This window comes from Parasteatoda tepidariorum, chromosome X1 (assembly GCF_043381705.1).
Source record: "Parasteatoda tepidariorum isolate YZ-2023 chromosome X1, CAS_Ptep_4.0, whole genome shotgun sequence".
In the NCBI taxonomy this organism is placed as follows: Eukaryota; Metazoa; Arthropoda; class Arachnida; order Araneae; family Theridiidae; genus Parasteatoda; species Parasteatoda tepidariorum.
Window position 1 is genome coordinate 77,139,223 of NC_092214.1, and position 19,725 is coordinate 77,158,947.

General features: G+C 30.6%; 1 protein-coding gene across 3 annotated transcripts in view; it reads left to right on the plus strand.

Moving 5' to 3' along the window:
- The first annotated feature begins 526 nt into the window (after positions 1-526).
- LOC107449249 (transmembrane protein adipocyte-associated 1) overlaps positions 527-19,725 on the plus strand; it is a 68,389-nt gene continuing 49,190 nt past the window's right edge. The window contains exons 1-4 of one of the 3 annotated variants that reach the window (XM_016064732.3): positions 527-719; positions 8,918-9,244; positions 11,101-11,233; positions 18,989-19,078. In XM_016064732.3, the coding sequence (XP_015920218.1) occupies positions 9,051-9,244; positions 11,101-11,233; positions 18,989-19,078 (417 nt within the window). In that variant the 5' untranslated portion in view covers positions 527-719; positions 8,918-9,050. The remainder of the gene's footprint in view (positions 720-8,917; positions 9,245-11,100; positions 11,234-18,988; positions 19,079-19,725) is intronic. The other 2 variants (XM_016064731.4, XM_043055206.2) reach the window with 2 other exon arrangements.

Consider the following 19,725-nt stretch of genomic DNA (forward strand, 5'->3'; position numbering starts at 1 on the left):
TGAATTTCAGAACAATATAAAAATCAATTCTTTAAAATACATTAATTTTTTCATTTAAAATTTACAAATTATAAATCTTTAAAAACAGAGACAGAATGTTATTATTTATCATAACAATTTATGAAAATCAAATGAAAAAAAATAGAGACCAGTGATGTGTCCAATGTCAAAGTTCACCCTGACATCTGTTTGGTACAGTGATTGATCTTTCCATCTTTATGTCCTTGTTTGAGTATACACGAGCAAAGGAAGGAGGCATTGTCTATTCGATTGGTACTTCGATTGGTTTGAATAAATTATCAAACTGAGCATGCGCGTTATTAAAATTGCGCCAAACAAAAATGCTAAAACTGCCATTCTAGTAAACCTGACAAAACGATTAAGCGATAACGATGAAAACGATTATATAATCGACCAATAAAATGCCTCTATTTATTAAAAAGGCGGGCAGCCAAGCAACAGCCTTCAATAGAGGATACGACACCAACCAACCAACATGAAAGGTTACAAGCGAATCGCAAGTCTGAAAATTGGTATATCGTATACAATCATGATATATCGATAAAAATAAAATGTAATGTAATGTATGTAAACTGCGAAAGTGAAGTGTCTGCTAGGTTTCATATTTGTTATAAATAATGAAATAATGATCGTTTGAAGTTAAATAATTCCAAAAATATTTTATTGAATAAGAACAGTTATTATGCTAACTAAAAACTGTAAGTATTTTTTTGTGCTGTCTAGGTTTTTAGACAACAGGTGATATTTGCTAAACTTTATTACTATGATCTCTTGTATTTAAAATGTTTCCCAGCTCAATTTTAGTTATGTCTATTTAATCGTTAAAATATTTCAAAATTTTGATAACTATCGTACTAATTAATGATATTATCCCAAATTCTTGTAATATTTTTTTAATTTCTCTTTCTTATTGAATTAGTAAATTACTTCGCATAATGGAATAGAAATAAATTGAAAATTACCATCTGTGCAAAGAAATTTTTATTTTAAATATGTATTTGCCTAAAAATTTGAATTTAATTTTCAATTTCATTGAAATCAAGCAGGGTGAGATTTCAAAAAGTTAAGTGGAATTTCTAAAAACTAAAAAAACACAAAAGCTCTTGAAAATAAAATAATTTCTTTAATTATAATACATTTTTAACATCTTCTATATTTAAAGCATTGAATATTTTTGGTGCATCATCATAGAAGATTTTGCCTTTACAAGGTATTTGTCCATCTTACATTAGCACATAAAAAATTTGAATGTCTTGCATGAAGAAACCTTACCTATGGTAAACAGGTGGTTGCAGAGAAATGTGTTCTGAAAGGGGTTCCGTGGTTCGGAGGAGTTGTGTTCTGTTGTTCGAAAAGTTTCTAAACAATACTGGCAAAATAGGAAAGCTAGATAACGGAGCAGATGTTGAAAATGATGAAAGATTCAGGAAGAAAAGCTGACCGGGTGTTATTCTAAATGGCATAATTCGAAGCTTTTTCCAAAATGCGAGAGATACGTGAATTTTAAAATTGAATTATAGAATGCGCAAATTTCTCGCGGTATTAATTTTTTAATGCGAGAAAAGAAAAAAATATGCGAGATTCTCGCGCTGTAGTGAAAACACTGATAGATATATATGTATGTCTTTTCATTCAGTATTTATGTTGATTTGCTTGTTTATCAATAGAGATTAGACTGAAGATTAGAGAATAATCAAAAATATTTTTTTTTCCTTATTTATGAAATAAAAAAATGTATAGTTAGATCACATTTGTATTCAAAATGTAGCTCATTCATCATTTTCAAACAGATAACAAATTTAATTTAGCTGTACTCCAGAGCCCGCGCTGAGGAGTTCAAATTTCTAGCCAATAAATTAGCCAATTATCAAAAGTCTTAGCCATTAGCAAATCTTAACAAATTTTTGATTAATTTTTTTTTATTGAAATCTTTTAAGTCAAAATTCAAATTTACTATAAATTGAATTATTTTAAAAATGCAATCAAAATCATTGACAATTGGGGAGGAGTAAATGAGCAATGAATGGGAGAGAGGATCAAAAATGTAGATGTTTTATCGTCTTTTAGGAAAAGACCATTTTCTTCAAAATTATGTGATCAATAAGAGGTTAAATATGACCAAATTTATTCATTGATTTTATTTTATTTTGTAACCGTCGTTGAATAGCCGACCCAATTTCATGGGTTTACGACTACTAATGTTGTTCAACTCCGTAGCCTTGTTATTTTGAACCAATCCAGAAGACAAGGATACTCCTGGATCAGTACCCCCAGAAGTATTGATATGTTATGGGAACATGGAGGAAAACCCACGACCTCTTGGACTTGGGCCTAGCGCCCTACCGACCAGGCTATCCCGGCCTTTCGGCCCCTTGATTGTAATATTTCCTTTGTTTGAGATATTAATATGAATGATACTTATTTTTGGAAGATTCTTGTATCATGAACTGTGGCAGAATAATCGCCAAGTCATGGCAACTTCCAGGCAGCAGCTTGCTAAGAACTAAAAAATATATCATAGAAAGGGACTAATTCAAAGTGTATAACTTATTACCACTCTTACTGTTTGTCTAAGATATGTACTCTGCCCGCCACAAAGTTTGTGGCAGTCTGGTGCTATGGAAACAAGAAGAGGGCATTTTAGGGAGGGTAGCTTCGATGATAGCTTGTATGGGAAGTATACCAGATTGGCTGACTCAGTCACCAGTAGGAGACTTTTTTAATCTGATTCAAGAACTTTTTTAAGATTCATATGGATATTTCTTTCTTACTTAAAATGATTCTCTTTACTCAATCAGTTGCTATTTTTTAAATGCGAAGGAAAAAAAGTGAACAAATTCTGACATTAATGGTAGTGCAGGGTTTTTTAATGCTACTTTTTAATTTTACGATATTTATTATGAATGTTCATTGATTGTTAGATGGTTTAATTTCTAAACTTGCACATCTTTTAAAGCAGTTAATTTCTTTTATTATTTGAATTTTTTGGAAAAGTGAAGCGCTTAAACTTATCAACTCTGATTTTAAAGGAGATTAAACTTCTGCTGAAAATAAAAATGTGCCGGAGAAATATTAAATATCTTTGTTTTTATTATTTATTTTTTTCCTTTTTTTTAAACTGAAAGCAAGTTATCGCAACTAGGATGAAATCTAAAACTATCAACAATGATTTTTATCAGCACCCTTCAAACCATCTGAAATTATCTAAGTTTTTTTGATTAAATTATGTTTTCTTACTCGTATTTTAATGTAACCTGTATAGTTTTTCTCACTATTTATTAAAAAAAATAATTCTGACTGTTTTTTATTAGCAATTTTATTTTTTAATTATTTTTTTAATAACCAATTTACTACAGGGTGCATTCTGAAAGTAATGCGCATTTTCTGAGAAAAATAAATTTATTGATCCTATGGGTACAAATGGTTAAAATTCTTCAAAATTGTTCCCTTGTGCATCAATCGACTTGCGGAGACGATTCTGCCCCGCCTTGAAGGCACCCTGGTACTCTTCGACAGGAATGCCTCTCAGGAACCGTGTAACATGAGCTTGGATGTTCTCCACTGACTCCCAGTGCTTTCCCTTTAGCTTGCTTTTCAGTCGGGGGAACAAAAAAGAGTCACACGGCTCTAAGTCAGGGCTATAGGGAGGCTGGGGCACCAAGGGGGTCTTACTTTAGGTCAGGTAGTTTCTGCTCCTCCGTTAACACCTTCGGCACAAGCTTCGCACGACCTTTTGCATTTGCAAATCCTTCATCACAATCCCATGTACCACACATTTTGACAAGTTCAGGGTGTTAGCGATTGCCTGAATGCTTACCGACGGTCTGACTTCAAAACTTCACTCACACACTGGACGTTTTCATCGGTTCTTGCTGTTGTTGGGCGTCCAGAGTGGGGCTCGTCGGTGACCTTCTTCCGACCCTCCTTGAAGGCCTTGTGCCACCTTCCACACTGAGATCTCGAACACATTTTGACAAGTTCAGGGTGTTAGCGATTGCCTGAATGCTTACCGACGGTCTGACTTCAAAACTTCACTCACACGCTGGACGTTTTCATCGGTTCTTGCTGTTGTTGGGTGTCCAGAGTGGGGCTCGTCGGTGACCTTCTTCCGACCCTCCTGAAGGCCTTGTGCCGCCTTCCACACTGAGATCTCGAAATGCATTTCACCTTAAAGGCGGCTTATGTCCAAATTAGTATAGTAGTTTTTTAATTATGACTAATAATTTATGGTATTTTTGTGTCTGTTTTTGTTTGTTAGGATGTTGATTAACTGTGTAAAATTTAGGTTTCGCACGTAATTATTAATACGATTGCCGTGCTTAGAGCAGCTATTTGTCGAAACTATTCATTTTATAAAAATAACTTGGGATTTTTTTTAAAAAAATGGAGTTAAAAAAATTCTCACAATTTTAGAAAATGTAATGAGCTCTTTTATTCTAATTAATTATGATTAACTAGTTTATTAAATTTATATTTTATCTTCACAGTAAAAATATTACACAAAATATCATTTAACATTGTTTTTAAAAGTTACTTTATTAAAAGAAAGATTTTAATTTCTTTCTCTTTTTTTTTAAAAAAAAATGCCATTTTAGGTTTTTTTAAAATTTTATTTTATTTTATATATGTATAACGTCGTTGCTGAGTGGAAGGATTAAAACAGGTCTTAGGCCAGGAAGGAGGGTATAAAATTTATTTATTAATTATTAGACAGAGCAGTCATGAAAGTGTGTAAAAGTGAACACGAAAAGTTGCGCTCCTTGGTTATATGTTAGGGAAAATCTTGCAAATTATAATCCGTAAAATGTCTTAATTTAGGGAAAGAGGGAAATCTTAGTAGTTGCTATAGGTTTATGCAATAGATCGAGCATTTCCCACAGAGAGAAAAAAGGAAAAATGTCCTGCTTTTAATTAAATGCATACTTGAGCCAAAAATCGATTTTAGAACAGGATGTGGCTTTTAAAAGTGTGAGAAAGTATTTCAATTAGAATAATTAATTAGGATAACATAAAAAGTTTAATCGAAGCTCTTTATGTTACATCCCCCCTCGCCAAAAATTTTAAAAATTATCAATTTGCAAAATCTTCCCTATGATAGAAGTACAGTTAAAATGAAAATAATCAAATTTGCAATATTAACAACATATAAAAGTAATATGATTTATAAAAATATACTCATATGCTTAGTACTCATGGTAAAAACTTAACACAATTAAAAATCTGTAGTATCACAATTAGAAATCTGTAGTATCATTCTCAGCAAATTTAAGATTTTCATTTTCAACAATTTCTATGAATTAACAGTTTTTTCAGTTCCAAAACTCTTTTGTTTGAAGATCACAACAAAGTTTTTTCTCCATTAGAAGTATTCTTCGTAATAACGCAATTTAAGTTAACTCTTCAATCAAGATGATAAAAATTTATAAGCATCTTTTAAAAATGTTATTAGTAAAACATAAAATACAAAAAACAGTTTACCAGGAAAAATTTCAATCTGAAATTAGACTTGAGTATTGCTTACCTTGTTTGAAAACAAAATAAAATAAAAAGTGACACAGTGGTTGTTATTCTGAAGTTTATGACTTCAGTATTGTCTTTATTTATTATTTACCTTTCAATCTAGTCACTTTAATAGCAAAATATCCAGGGGGAAAATTATTTTTTTTTCTTCTTTTTCTTATGGCCAAAATTTGCCTTCTATAATATTTTTTCTTTTCTATTCTCGCTTTTATTTTTCTTTTCTTTCTGCATTTATTTATTTATACTTTTTCTTTATTGGTATTTTTATTGCAATCATTAACCAGAATTTCAAGAAAAATGTGTAGGGACAAATTACTTTTATAATCAGAAAAGGTGATCAGTCTTCTCAGATTTTACATTACAACCCGTTCAACACGATTAATCACTAATTGAAATCCAAAACAAGCTTTCAAATTTAATATGGTATTAAGGTAAAACTGTTTTTAATTTTTGACTGATCTAGCTATTTTCCTTATTTTTAATCTGAAGTGCAAGTTTGGTTATGTTGCAAATTACCTTTTATTTTTTTCATTTATACCTTTCTTTCCTTTTGGGCATAATTTTTTTTCTTCTTTTTCTTCAAAAATTTTAGTTTGAATATTTCTCCTTTTAAGTAATTTTTGTGCAAAGATCTTAATTGGTCATTTAATTTGTCACAATCAGGTGTTAGGAAATTCAAATATTTTCATTTCTATTTTTAACGTGTTTTTGAAGTGTATTCAGTTACCATTACTTTTCAATATGTGTTTGATCATTTTCCTATCTTTATGCTGGAATTAAAGCTCAGAAATAAAGAAACGATTTGTTTATGGAAATAACTGAGCTATGAACTAATTACCAACGTTGGACTCAAACATTAATGTCTGGTTTCACATTTCAATTCAAATTCTAACAACAATTATTTTATTCATTTTTCCAAATTATTTGTATGAGTTTTAACACTTCTTGATTTAATTTATAATTTTTGCCACACCGTAATTGCATTCAAAATAAAAATATTTTAATGGCATTTTAATCTTCACTCTAAACACTATAGTAAAACAAGAATATAAATTCTACTAATCAATAAATCATAGAAACTGTAACACATAAAACAATAAATATGAAAATAATTTCTTGAAACATTTTTTATGCCAATCAAAACAATCAATTCACTGAAAATAGAAATTCCAAGAAAAAAAATTTCAACAGTAAATACGATCAATGTATAAAAAGTAATTGTTCAAATTGAAACATCAAGTATGAGAAGAAAAAAAATTTTGAAATCATAATCTATGGTTTTTGTTTATTACACAAGTGCTTTTTTTTTTTTAATCAATAAAAATTAAAGAAATTGTTTGAAAAAGTTTGAATTGGTCCAAGAAGATGTTTTGAAAACCGCTACATCATAGATGAAACTGCGTTGAAATTCCATGAACACAATTCCAAAAGCAAAGACGAGAGCTGCTGGAAAAAAAATTTGTTTCTTCGTTAAGAGGAATCATATTTCTCCTTGAATGAGGCGAGGTGAGAACAATTATTCATCGACGATAAAATGCAGAGCAGTGGGAAACTACCGTATGTCACTTGTAAAGGAAAAGGATGGGATTTCGAATCTAAAACTTTTTAACGTCAATCAGGAGTCTGATGTAGTTTTTCTTTTTTGGTCCAAAGGGGGTGAAAAAATATCAAAGCTCAGCTTTCTCGTTGTATCCATCGCCTTCAGAACGTAGACATAACATGCAGCGTAGACAAATGCAAAGTCGATGTTCGTTAAGTTCCACTGGGCGTAGGTATCATTTATATAAACAAAAAGTTTGATGATCAAAGAATTTATTTTTTGTTGAAGATACTGGATGAATAATGAATTTCTGTGAGTTAACGAAGAATTTGACTGATAATTTTCAACTGTCCATTTGAATGAGTTATTCCATATTTTTGATGCACCCTCTTACGAAGTTAATTTATTTAATTTCAAATAAGACATTACATATCTTTGATGTACCGTACCGTACCCCCTTCCCGACCGTTTAATCCTGGCGACTTATAACGTCGTTGCCGAGTGGAAGGATTGAAACAGATCTTAGGCCGGCAAGGAGGGTACCAAATTTTTTTATTAATTATTAGACAGAGCAGTCATGAAAGTGTGTAAAAGTGAACACTAAAAGTTGCGCTCCTTGGTTATATGTTAGGGAAAATCTTGCAAAGTATAATCCATAAAATGTCTTAATTTAGAGAAAGAGGGAAATCTTAGTAGTTGTAATTGGTTTATGAAATAGATCGAGTGTTTCCCACAGAGAGCAAAGGGAAAAATGTCCTGCTTTTAATTAAATGCATACTTGAGCCAAAAATAGATTTAAGAACAGGATGTGGCTTTTAAAAGTGTGAGAAAGTTTTTCGATTAGAATAATTAATTAGGATAACATAAAAACTTTAATCGAAGCTTTTTATGTTACATATATATACAGTGGTGGCCGAAAGTGTGGACACTTTTTGAAAGTTTCATGTTTTTCAACTTTGTGTGCTTGTAGAATATATTAATTTTCACTTAAATACAAACGTTTTAGACAAACAAAGAAGTTAAAAGAGGAAAAATAAAAAAAAATTTACTACACAAAAAAATGTGTTGAAATTTTTTTTAAAAACAGAAGCGTTTGAAAAAGAGAAAAGATTAAAAAAAGGAATCGAACGCTCTAATGATGTTTCAGGCTCTCTTCACTCTAGAGCTAACCCAATAGACCGAAAAAAGAGGTCTCCTTTACTCTGACTGAAACCAGTCCTTGAGAGGGACCCCGCACCCCTACTTGAAATAATCATACCTCGTTACCATGGTCACCGCCACAGCTCCTGACGAATGTCTGGCAGAGTACCTATCTTAGACAAACAGTAGGCAAACCTCTACATGTTTTGTTGTTGCTGTTTTTAAATTGCACGTTTAAAATCCATTTGGCGTCTTGGCAATTGTATTTGACTCAATAGACCATGACACGGAAATGCCTCCATTATTTTACTGTTTTGTAAACACTTTTCAAAAAATTTTACAGTTTCCTTTGAATTACTTACCATTTTATCTTGAAAAATAAATCTTAATTAAAATATATTAATATTTTTTTTAAATAATGTAATCATGTTAATGAATATTAAAAAGATATCTATGTATTCCTTTAAAAATTTATTCTCATTATTTCTTGACTGTAACACCAGTGAAAAATTGCCTTCAAGCTTTTCAAATTTTTATTTATTTATTGTTATAATTTTTATGTGTTTTCTTTTCTTTGTAATGTTCAATATTTGATATTAAAAGCGTATTTAACTAATTATTAAATATAATATCCATATAAAGTATCTTGAAATGATAATGTCTTATGACTTATACTTTCTTTTTTTTTTCTTCCAGATTGTGCTATAACTTAAGAATTTTTACTTGAAGTTTAAATTATTTTGTGTAAATAAGTATTTGCATTACACTTGTTATAACTAAATAATAATATTTTACTGAAACGCTTAATGTTCACCTACCAACTGAAATAATGAATATTGATGAAGAGTATTTACATCTATTTAACACGGATAATGATTATTCAGACAAACAAGATTCTTATTCTACAATGAAATCATCGCTACAGTTTCAGTGGAAAGATATTGATAATGGGACGTCTGCACCATTAATAAAAGAAAATTTTTGTAAATTAGTTTTATATGATGAAATTGATGCAAATACAAGGTATGTAAGCCTTTCTAAATAATGTTATTGTAAACAAACTTAATTTAAATATTATTTTCTTCAATGTCAGATTTAAATAAAAGCAAACTGGTTTTAGTTGTTTCTACTATGATATTTTTTTTTTTTTTTCAAAAAACAAAANTTTTTTTTTTTTTTTTTTTTTTTTTTTTGACTAATAGGACAAAATTGTTTGAAATGAAACTTTTATTTAGAAAACCTTTATCCTACTATTGTATTATAACTTTTAAGATCATAAAAGATAAAAGGCAGACAATATTATTTTCGATTTGATGATGCTTGTCATTCAAATAAAAGAGTTATTGTGTCATAAAGTTGGCAAAAATTTTGTGAATAATTGTTTATAACTAATAAACATTACACTTAGTTTAACATAACTATAAGAAACTAACAGAATAAGTGATAATAATGTAACTTTTTTTTAAGCTCATACCATAAACATACAAAGAACAAATAAATACATTAAATAAAATAACTATAAGTTGAACATTTCATTTAAAGTAATACTCTAGTTATGAGTAACCATTTTGTTAAATAACATACTCCTAGAAAATTACAAAACTGAAAGCCAAACGATCAAGATCAAACGTTGTTTTAACTTAAAAGTAAACTACACAGAGGGACTTGCATTTTACAAAAAGGTAAAATTTTAACTGGATAATACGAGTGAAGTATGATTGATAAATTTGAGCTTCCTTTGAAGAAAGAAGTTCACAAAGATTTTTAAATGAATGTATGATTTCCATGAATGTGGTTTGTGCATTGATGAAGATGAGTATATGTTCCCCTCAATAATTTGAAATCTCAAAATGTCCTCCTTAATATTTCAGATAAAAAAATTAACCAAAAAAACAAAATCATAAATCGCTATCAATTAGGTTAAGAACTAGCTAAGGAATTAAAAAATATATATATTTATTTCATGGACATTAGGCAGATAGAAGAAACTTTTTTCCTTTTTTTAAAAATTTATTTATAAATTTTTTTTCTCCTGAGTAAAATTGTGTGAACTACTTATACTGTTAATTTTAATTCCATCCTCCTAAAAATTGGATACCAGAGACATCAATGGTTGTTATAAATCTAATAAACATGTGTGTCGTGTGACAGATGTCAGATGACAATATGGAGAGCATCTAGCTGATTTTTGCATCACAATGCAGTATCCTCTCTTGATTATTAATAATATAAAGTAATCCATATTTCAAAAAAAATTTTTTTTTCCTTAGAAAGTTGATAACTCCTTACAAGATCAGATTCTAAGGAGTTTTGTCATTCTTCACATTTTTTATCATGGTTGATTAATTGCAGATAAAATATTTTTGATTTAGAAGTGAAAAGATACTGTAACACTTGTTTGATTACATTAAAATGAAAAGAAAATAGAACTAAATTTCTGCAGCTATATTTAAATTATGGGTTATAGACTTTAAAAGCAGCCTTTTGTGAACAAAATGTACAAGGTTTCAGATAAAAGCACAATTTGTTTATAGAATTGCAGTTTATTTTTGAATTCAGTTTTAAAAATCTGTGCTGTAATGTAATAAAGACTTTTCATTACTATTTTTTTTTAATCACTCTTTTGCATTTCCAAATAATTATAATTTTTGATATTTTATATATATGAAGATATTAAGATGTTGCATTTAACACTTAAATAATTATTCATATCATGAAATGATCACTTTTTTTTATACAATATTGATTTATATATATATAAGCTACTTGATACTCATATAGGTTACTTAAAGTTAAAATGTAGTGCAAAAGTCTTTTTATTCAGTTATAATGAATAAAAAATTATTTTGTAATTAACATTCATTTATTATTTTTTGTAGGATACGCATCTGGGATCTTTCAATTCTTATTCCAAATATTCTTTTTTTGGTGTTTATGCTTGTCAGATGTAACAAAGCAAGATTGAAACTGCGAGCTACCAACAGTCCAATATTTTCTACATTCTATATTTTGGTAATACCTTCTTATTATAGCTATTGTGTTATTGTTAAACTATTGAATCTTTCTGATGGTTAATTTAGGGCATTTCGAAGACACTATCTGTTTAATACTACAGTCCACAGATGGCGCTATGCGCATCCTAATTAATTATTCATTGAGCTTGAGAAAATAAATAGTGTATGTGTATCGATTCCTGTGTGTGGAGTGTTTCAATGTTTTCGATGTATAATTCAATATTCTAAGTTCATCTCCGATTCCAGTAAATTGTGGCAAATTCTAACTGAATTGTGAGATATCTAAACGTTCCACCTTTAATTTTATAGTTCCAAGTCCATACAACAACCGAGTCNAACAGTTACTCACAAACCTGTGAAACAGGTGTGGTTAGCACTTTCCTGTGATATACAATACATAGTGTAAGAACTAAGGGAAAATGTGGGTGGTAGGCGGCGAGTTCATGGAAATCAATTTATCAATGTTAATTCCTTGACTTGAATGAAGTTTGGAGAAACCTTTCTCACTCAACAGGGGGTCGAATTCTTATCTTACTTTTTATTGAATGAGCCATAGAAGGGAGGGAAGTTTCTTTTGTTATCTATCTTAACAGAGAACATGAATAGATTTCCAAAAACTGTCTGTGCTCATGTTCTATATTATTTAAGCCGTTTGAGTAAATTATAGTTAGAGCACATATAATTTTTAAGTTCGTTTGGTGTTAACTTTTATCAGCATGCCGAAAAGGAAGGATTTGAGTCTTAAAGATAAATTCGAAGTGTTGCCAAACTATGATAAGCTTCCTAAATGTAGTCAACGTGAAGCTTCAATGGAGATGGGGCTGATAACTGTTTCGAAGAAATGCTCAGCAATGAAGAAAATGAAATGGACGAGAATTTTTACGTAGCTATTGACGATAACCTGCAAACATCAGAAGAAAAGTCTGATTCTGAAATTGTTACAGACATCAAAAATTGCAAAGTTATTTCCAATCAAGAAATGGAGAAATCAGACCCAGAAGATGAAATAAACTCATCAGTGCCATCTTCAATGGAAGTCAGAAAAGCACTTAATGTATTGCGGCAAGCTTTAGAACAAAGAGGAGGAATATCGAAAACTATAAAAACTTCTATAAACTCTCAAATGATGTTGAAAAGTTAATTTTCAATACTGCAGCTCAAGTAACTATTGATCGGTTTTTTGCAAAACTTTTGTAAATTTAATCTTATGTAGGGTTTTACTTAATTAAAATAATTAAATTAGTTTAAATAAAGCACTGATGTTGTCATTATTTCAGCTTTTAAAGTGTGTGCATTTAGAATATATTGTAAAAATTTGATTTTTTTTTCTTTCCAAATGTTGAATCGCCTCTTAATATAATCAGCCGCTTATAAAATCAAAAGAGCATAGAACAAAAATGGTTTTAATAAACGGCAGGCACTGTATTAAAATCGCAATAAAATAGCTTTCAAATTCAAATCCTTGAAAATTGTGTGGTCACTTTTCTAGCAATCTTTCCAAGAGCTAAAAATCAAAATAATACTATAGCATAAATGAATACCTTAAACAAGGCTTGTTATTGCTAGATAAAGAAGATATATAACACAAAGATATTTCACGTTTCATATCTCATTTAAAGTCTTTCACTGGTATCTTTCTTAATCTCTTTTAACTATTCTGTCAATATTTAAAATAAAACCTTATGTCTTCTATAAACAAATAATAAAAATATATATATAATCTTTTTTTTAAAGAAATATTACGTATCTCTTTCATTTAATTGGGAAGTGCTTAGTAAGATAAAATATTCATTCATAATGATAGTTTACTTACTTTATTATTTTTCGTTTAGTGCTGGTTTTGGCTTCTTTTTTTTTGCAATAAATATGTGTTATTTTAGACAATGTTGGTTTTTCTAATTTTTTAAAATTTTTTTAACCATTTTGATTAATTTCTGATTTTTTATTCTGCCTGTAATGCGGATAAGGTATTTTTGATTTCCAGAAAACTTTCATGTTTACTCTAAGTTTCTGTTAGTCTCAAGTTTTCTGTTTGATTTTCTCTGTACTTGAAGTTACAATTCTAAAAATATAGATTTTTAGAATAGCTATTAAAAAATTAGTATGCAAGATCTTGTGCCTAAATAGTATAATTTTACCTTTTTTTTTTAACTTCATAGACAATGAAGTTAAATTTATCACAAGGTCATTTAAAGCTTAGAGAAAATAATTATATGTGCTTTAACTTCAATTTGTAGAATTCTTATATTAATTAATCTTCTGTAATTTACATTCTATCTCAGGCTGAAATTATAAATGTAACTCAGTGGGAAAAAAATGGACAGTTCTAATAATTGTGAAAATGAGTCTTACTGTCCTTAACACCCACTACAATAGTAATAAAACTTAAGAAATTATAAAAATTAGCTGTTATGGACGTAACATTGGAGCATCGTTTATACGACGCTGAAGGGACCACCGATAAACGTCGTATAATCGATTTCAACTTCCAAAACTAGAAACTAACTCTGTTTTCAGTTAATTTTAATATGTTGATTTACATAAATTTCTAAATTGGACAAAGCGAAACAAACAGATAGCCATAGAAAAAAAAAGAAGAAAAATTACAGTAAGCAATTTGAATTTACGTTACCTTTATTTATTTGATGCTCCAAATTTGTTTTTTTTTTTTTTACTTTAATCATTTCACATTAAGTTTACAGAAAAAATTATCTACGGTTGTTTGACGTGGTGATTGGCGTTGAGCTTTAATTAATGACCTGTTCAATGAATCAAGGTCCTGAAAAGTTTTTTCGCTGGTATTGTGGTAAAGAAAATAAGTTCTTAGTGTTTCAATGGAATTCATTGCATCTTGAAAAGGAGGCGGAACAACTTGTTGACATTCCTCGTCATCCTCGCTGTCACTATTTGGCTCGGACTGTGTGTTCTGTATAAGCTCATCAACAGTGAAAATCGCTGAGGTTACTAATCTTCATTGCAATCCATGTATTCATCAAAAGTTGTCTGTTGCCAGCAAGTTCCAATCATCATCATAGATTATTGTATCATCATCGCTTACGTTCTCTCCCCCATTATTATCGGTTGTTCGATGGACAAATCTGGCTTTTTTAAAACAGTTCTTTATTGTTGTGGTTGTTACCTGAGACCATGCCAACGAAATCATATTCATTGCCTGGAGAACAGTTATTTTCTTGGGATTAGGCTCTGCAATGCTTTGAATAGCGAGTTGAACTAACTGCTTTCTATAACTGCAATTTTAGATTCTTAATCACGCCCAAATCTAATGGCTGAAGCACACTTGTGCAGTTTGCAGGAAAAAAGTGAACTTTTACATTTTCCAAAAAATTAGTATCGGGTGGGTGAGCTGGACATTGGTCGATGAATAGCATAATTTTTCGTTTTTGCCTCTTCATAACATTGTCTAGCTTTTTCAGCCATTTAGTAAAAATTGCGGTCGTCATCCAAGCATTCTTATTTGCTTCATAATCCAGTGAAAGCGTTCTGATATTCTTTAGACATCTGGGATTTTTTGATTTTCCTATCAATAAAGGAGTACTCTTTTCATTTCCATCAGAGTTTGCACAAAGCAGCACAGTAAGGCGATCTTTGCTCTTTTTTCCTTCCTTACATTTTTCTCCTTTATAAGCTAGTGTCCGATTCGGCATTAGATGATAAAAAAGACCCGTCTCGTCGGCATTAAAAATATCTTTAGGTAGGTACTCACTTATTATGCTTGGCAAATTTTCGTGCCATTCTGCGACAGAATCAGCAGGAACCTTTCTTGATTCACCTCTTACAACTTGACACGTGATCCCGTTCCGAGCTTTGAATTTCTGCAACCATCCTGCTGTAAAGTAGCTATCTGTGAGATTCAATTTCATGGCGATTTCTTTAGCTTTTTCCATCAACATTGAACCACTTACTGGAATATTTGACGCACGACACTGATTGAAAAATTGGAGCAAAACCTTCTCCATTTCAGGAAATTTACCCTCTTGCACTCGCATTTTCTTTGATGAAGAAGATCCGTAGGCTTTAGCATGTTCCTCAATTTTCAGACGATCATGAATAATAGTTTTTAAGGTAGAAACTGGAATGCCCATCATTTTAGCCAAGTCAGCTTTTGATCTTTCCGGTAAACCTTTATCGAATACCTTCAAAATTTCAATTTCTTCTTTCACCGAGATAGACTTACGTTTTCGAGACATGTCTGAAAAAAGATGTGGACGAAACAGTATGTACAGCGAAGAATGAAAAAAAAAACGATCTGTAGCACTAGTGCACTGATAAGGAAAGAATGTCCTTTACTAGCTGTAACAATAAAGCAGGTTGGGGAATCTGATCACCTTCTTAGAAAAGGAATGTCCACTCCCAGTGCAATCCATTATACCTTTGTTCTTCCACCCCACCACCTCGCATTGTTGTCACATGCTGCATTTACACGTGCCCTTTTCTGTGTCATTCATGTCGGCAAATTCCGCCCGTTCTTAAATTACACAAGAAAAAATAAAAATGAAATAAACGTGGAAAATAAAATCCAAAAACAGACCTATAACCGATTCTGTGCATCGTATAAACGATATACGCTGAAGAGCCAAAAAAGCTGGTATACCTGCCTAATATCGTGTAGGGTACCCGCAAGTACGCAGAAGCGCTGCAACAGGACGTGGCATGGATTCAATCAATGTGTGAAGTAGTGCTGGAGATAATTGACACCATGAATCGTGCAGGGCTGTCCATAAGTGGGAGTAAGAGGGGGTGGGGATATCTTCTGAACATCACGTTGGTAGGCATCCCAAATATGTAAAATGGAAGTGTCTAAATTCAGAAGAGTGCCGCTGGCCACCAAAATCCCCAGACATGAACTTTATTGAACATATTTGGGATGCCTTCCAACGTGATGTTCAGAAGATATCCTCACCCCCTCTTACTCCCACTTATGGACAACCCTGCAGGATTCATGGTGTCAATTATCTCCAGCACTACTGCACACATTGATCGAATCCATGCCACGTCGTGTTGGGGTACTTCTGCATACTCGTGGGTACCCTACACGATATTAGGCAGGTATACCAGTTTTTTTGGCTCTTCAGTGTATTTTTACATTAAAATGAATAGGAATGATTTGGGACCACACTAAAATGTCGTATAAATGTAAACGTCGTATAAACGATGGTCCACTGTATTATGTTATGTCTATTACACCCAGATTTTTCAACTAATGACAGTTTCTAAAGATTGTTAGTATAAGTAACATTGACTTATTTAAGCGCAAAAATTATTTGAACTGCTTGACTTTTTTTTCTTTTCATCTGAGTAAAATGACTTTAAAGTCTGAAAATATGACATTTTTAAATAGTGGAATCGCCCATATATCCCATACTTAACAGTGAAACCTCATGTTATGGGCACTCCTATAAAATGGACGCCTCACATCATAGACATTTTTAAATTCTCATTTAATCTTCTCTATATAATCCATTATGTACCCTCTCCACGAAGCAGACATTCCCATTACCAGAAGCGGACAGTCATTTATGCCTCAAAATGTTATTTTCAATTTTTTCAAACTGGAATTCCAAACACAAGATGCATCTTTCCACCATTTTTTAAAGTATGTAAATTGTTTTCCACAACTAAAAATATTTTTAAGTTATTTCAGTTCTAAAGAATCAACCATTCTTTTGTCATCTTTGCAAAGAAAGGAGAGAAATGATACTGCTCATGTGAGATATTTCAGACAGCATCATCTTTTTATCCTTTCATTTGGGCCACATAGGTTATGAGACTCTACAAATTGAAATGACACATTAAATGTTCTTAATTCCTCTTCCCCACTGAAAATTCCTTTGTTCTTCTAATCAGTTTGACCCCTGTATTTAACATTAGTGGATTGAAAAAAGAGAAAAGAAATCTAGTCATCCTGGTGTTCATGTAAATCAAACATTTATTCATACTCTTGACATATGATTGATTGCCAATACAACAACTCCATAGGGCCTGGAGCCTAGATGTTCTTTTTTCTATGCATCATATGAAGTTTTTCCTTCAAGGAGGTATCACCACATTTTCTATCAAGCAGTGAAGTTGTGTTAGTGACTGTAAAATGATTTAAATATGGATGAAATTGCTGAAATGTTTGAAAATAATGACATTGGAAGCGATAATGAAAAAATTCATGCTTTCTGATAAAGAAGCAAATGTGAAAAATTTGCATGATGCTCAAACTTATATTGAGAAATCGAGACATTTTTATCTATGAAAAATAATAAAATTAGGATAAAAACTCTTAGTGATTTTTAAATGTACCATATATAATAAATCACAGTTGCTTAAAACTAACTTTTATCACAGCTTTCTTTTCAACAGGATAAATATAAAACAAAGGGATGTATATCAATCAAATTTCTTCATCAATTCTTTTTGTATTGTAAGTAGTCATTATAAATTATTGAGTTATTACTCCGTCATTGCAATTATTTCAAAAATAATTTATGGTATCGGGCACCGCAAGCTTATATTTTTGGAAGGGGAAAGATTTCCTAATTTGATCGAATCATAAATAAGAATGTAATTCATTTGTTTCAATAAAAAATAATTTTATTGATAATATTTTCACTATATGCAATATTCCACCAATTTACTAATTTAAAGATTTTATACATAATTAATCTGGTAAATGACCTGCAATTGGTCAGTGAGTAAGACGCTAAACTGTTTTGAAGAATTGGGGTTTGATCTCCAGGGACCGCTTAAAGCCCTTCAGACCACTTTGCCACAATCAGGCCGTAGGTCACAAAATTGAAGAGACTTAACCTTCACGAACCCTCTGACAACAATGAGCTGTTGCTTTACTTTCTTTCTAGTCGATAAATAATGAACCATTTGATAGGTTAAATACAAGAGAAATAAATTTATTCAGAGCTAAGATGAAGATAATTTTCAACTATTCCCCCAATTGAATGATAAATAATTAGGTAACCTGCAAAACTCAATGAATATTGAAAAGAAAGATAATCTGACATCCGACACACGTTACATAAACACAATGTAACGTTGAAGAACTCTCATTATTACTTAATTCAATTTTTTTTCTAGTAAAAAAGTCAAATAAAGGTGTAATACTAAATAGTTTCACTTGTGTTTTCAAAATAAAATAAGAGAAATTTAATTTTTGTGAATATGCCGCTTAGCCAAGCAAAATTTGCCGAATAGTGAAAATCTTTGGGAGGTCATAGCTACTTCCCATTTTGACGTCCCTATGTGGCATTAGCCTTCGTTATCAGTATACCAACTCTCGCTGGCGAACAATTATTGCTGTTCCAAGAGTGTCTGCTTAACTGAGGTTTTTCTGTATCTTATTATTGCATGTAGAATTATGTTGTAATACACTAATTTAAATATTTGTAAATTATATTAGGCTTGCTTAGAGTTTATTCTGAATGTGTGACATAGGAGTTAATCACTTGTTTTGGACTTTTACTTTGAATCTACACTTTTATTTTGATGACAACTATTACAAAACTAAGGAGAGGAGACAGAATTTGGCTTGTCAAAAATTTCATTTATTTAACATTATTTGTCATCACTAGTAAAATAAAATAAAACTTCATTAGATTTTACATTTATTCTTATGAACAATGATCTTTTCACAAATAATTTTGCTTACATAATAAAAATTTCTTCGCTCTGAGTTATCAATTTTATTTTTTAAATAGCTGTGTATTTATGTTTTTTTTCTTTTCTTTTTTAGGTAGCTTTAAATGCTGCTATTAGTGTTTTACGATGCATTGTCGCTATGACTGTAAATGCAACCATTCCAATTGGGGAAATCACAGACAAAGTAAGTTCATTATAATTACTTTGAACGAAGAAAAATTTATTAGTTCTTATTCAGGTTTTTTTTTTCCTTATATTAAATCCAGTTTTTAAGTGTTTTTCTTATTTTCCATAAAAATGTTCTGACAGAGCTTAACGTTTATCTTTCAAGCTTTTACCAATAAAAAAAACTATGCAAACTATAACATTCCATTCCATTGCTTTTTTATAGTAGCATAAACATGACAATAAAATAAAATTGATTTTATTTTATAATACAGTGAAAAGTTCCACATCCGGAATCGTCAGAATTTCGGCAAGTTCAAAAAATAGATTTTTTGTGGTAATAGATCTTTAAGGTAAACAAGCATCAAAGCATCTTTATTCAGTAAAAAATAAGAATAGATATTACGGAAGTGAATTCCGGCATTTCACTCCAGCTCAAAAAAATTGCGTATTTTTTCTAATGTCTTGCATAAAGAGATTATTATGACCAAGAATCACACACTCAATTTCAGAGTACGTTAAAATTTTACATTTTAAAAAAATTGCGAATGTGAGATAAAATTTAACAACTGAAGTAGGTCATAAGAACGATTGTTCAAAAGCGTGCCTCGGAATTTGCAGATCGTAATTATGTATTAAAAATTAAATCAAAATTTTAAAAACTAT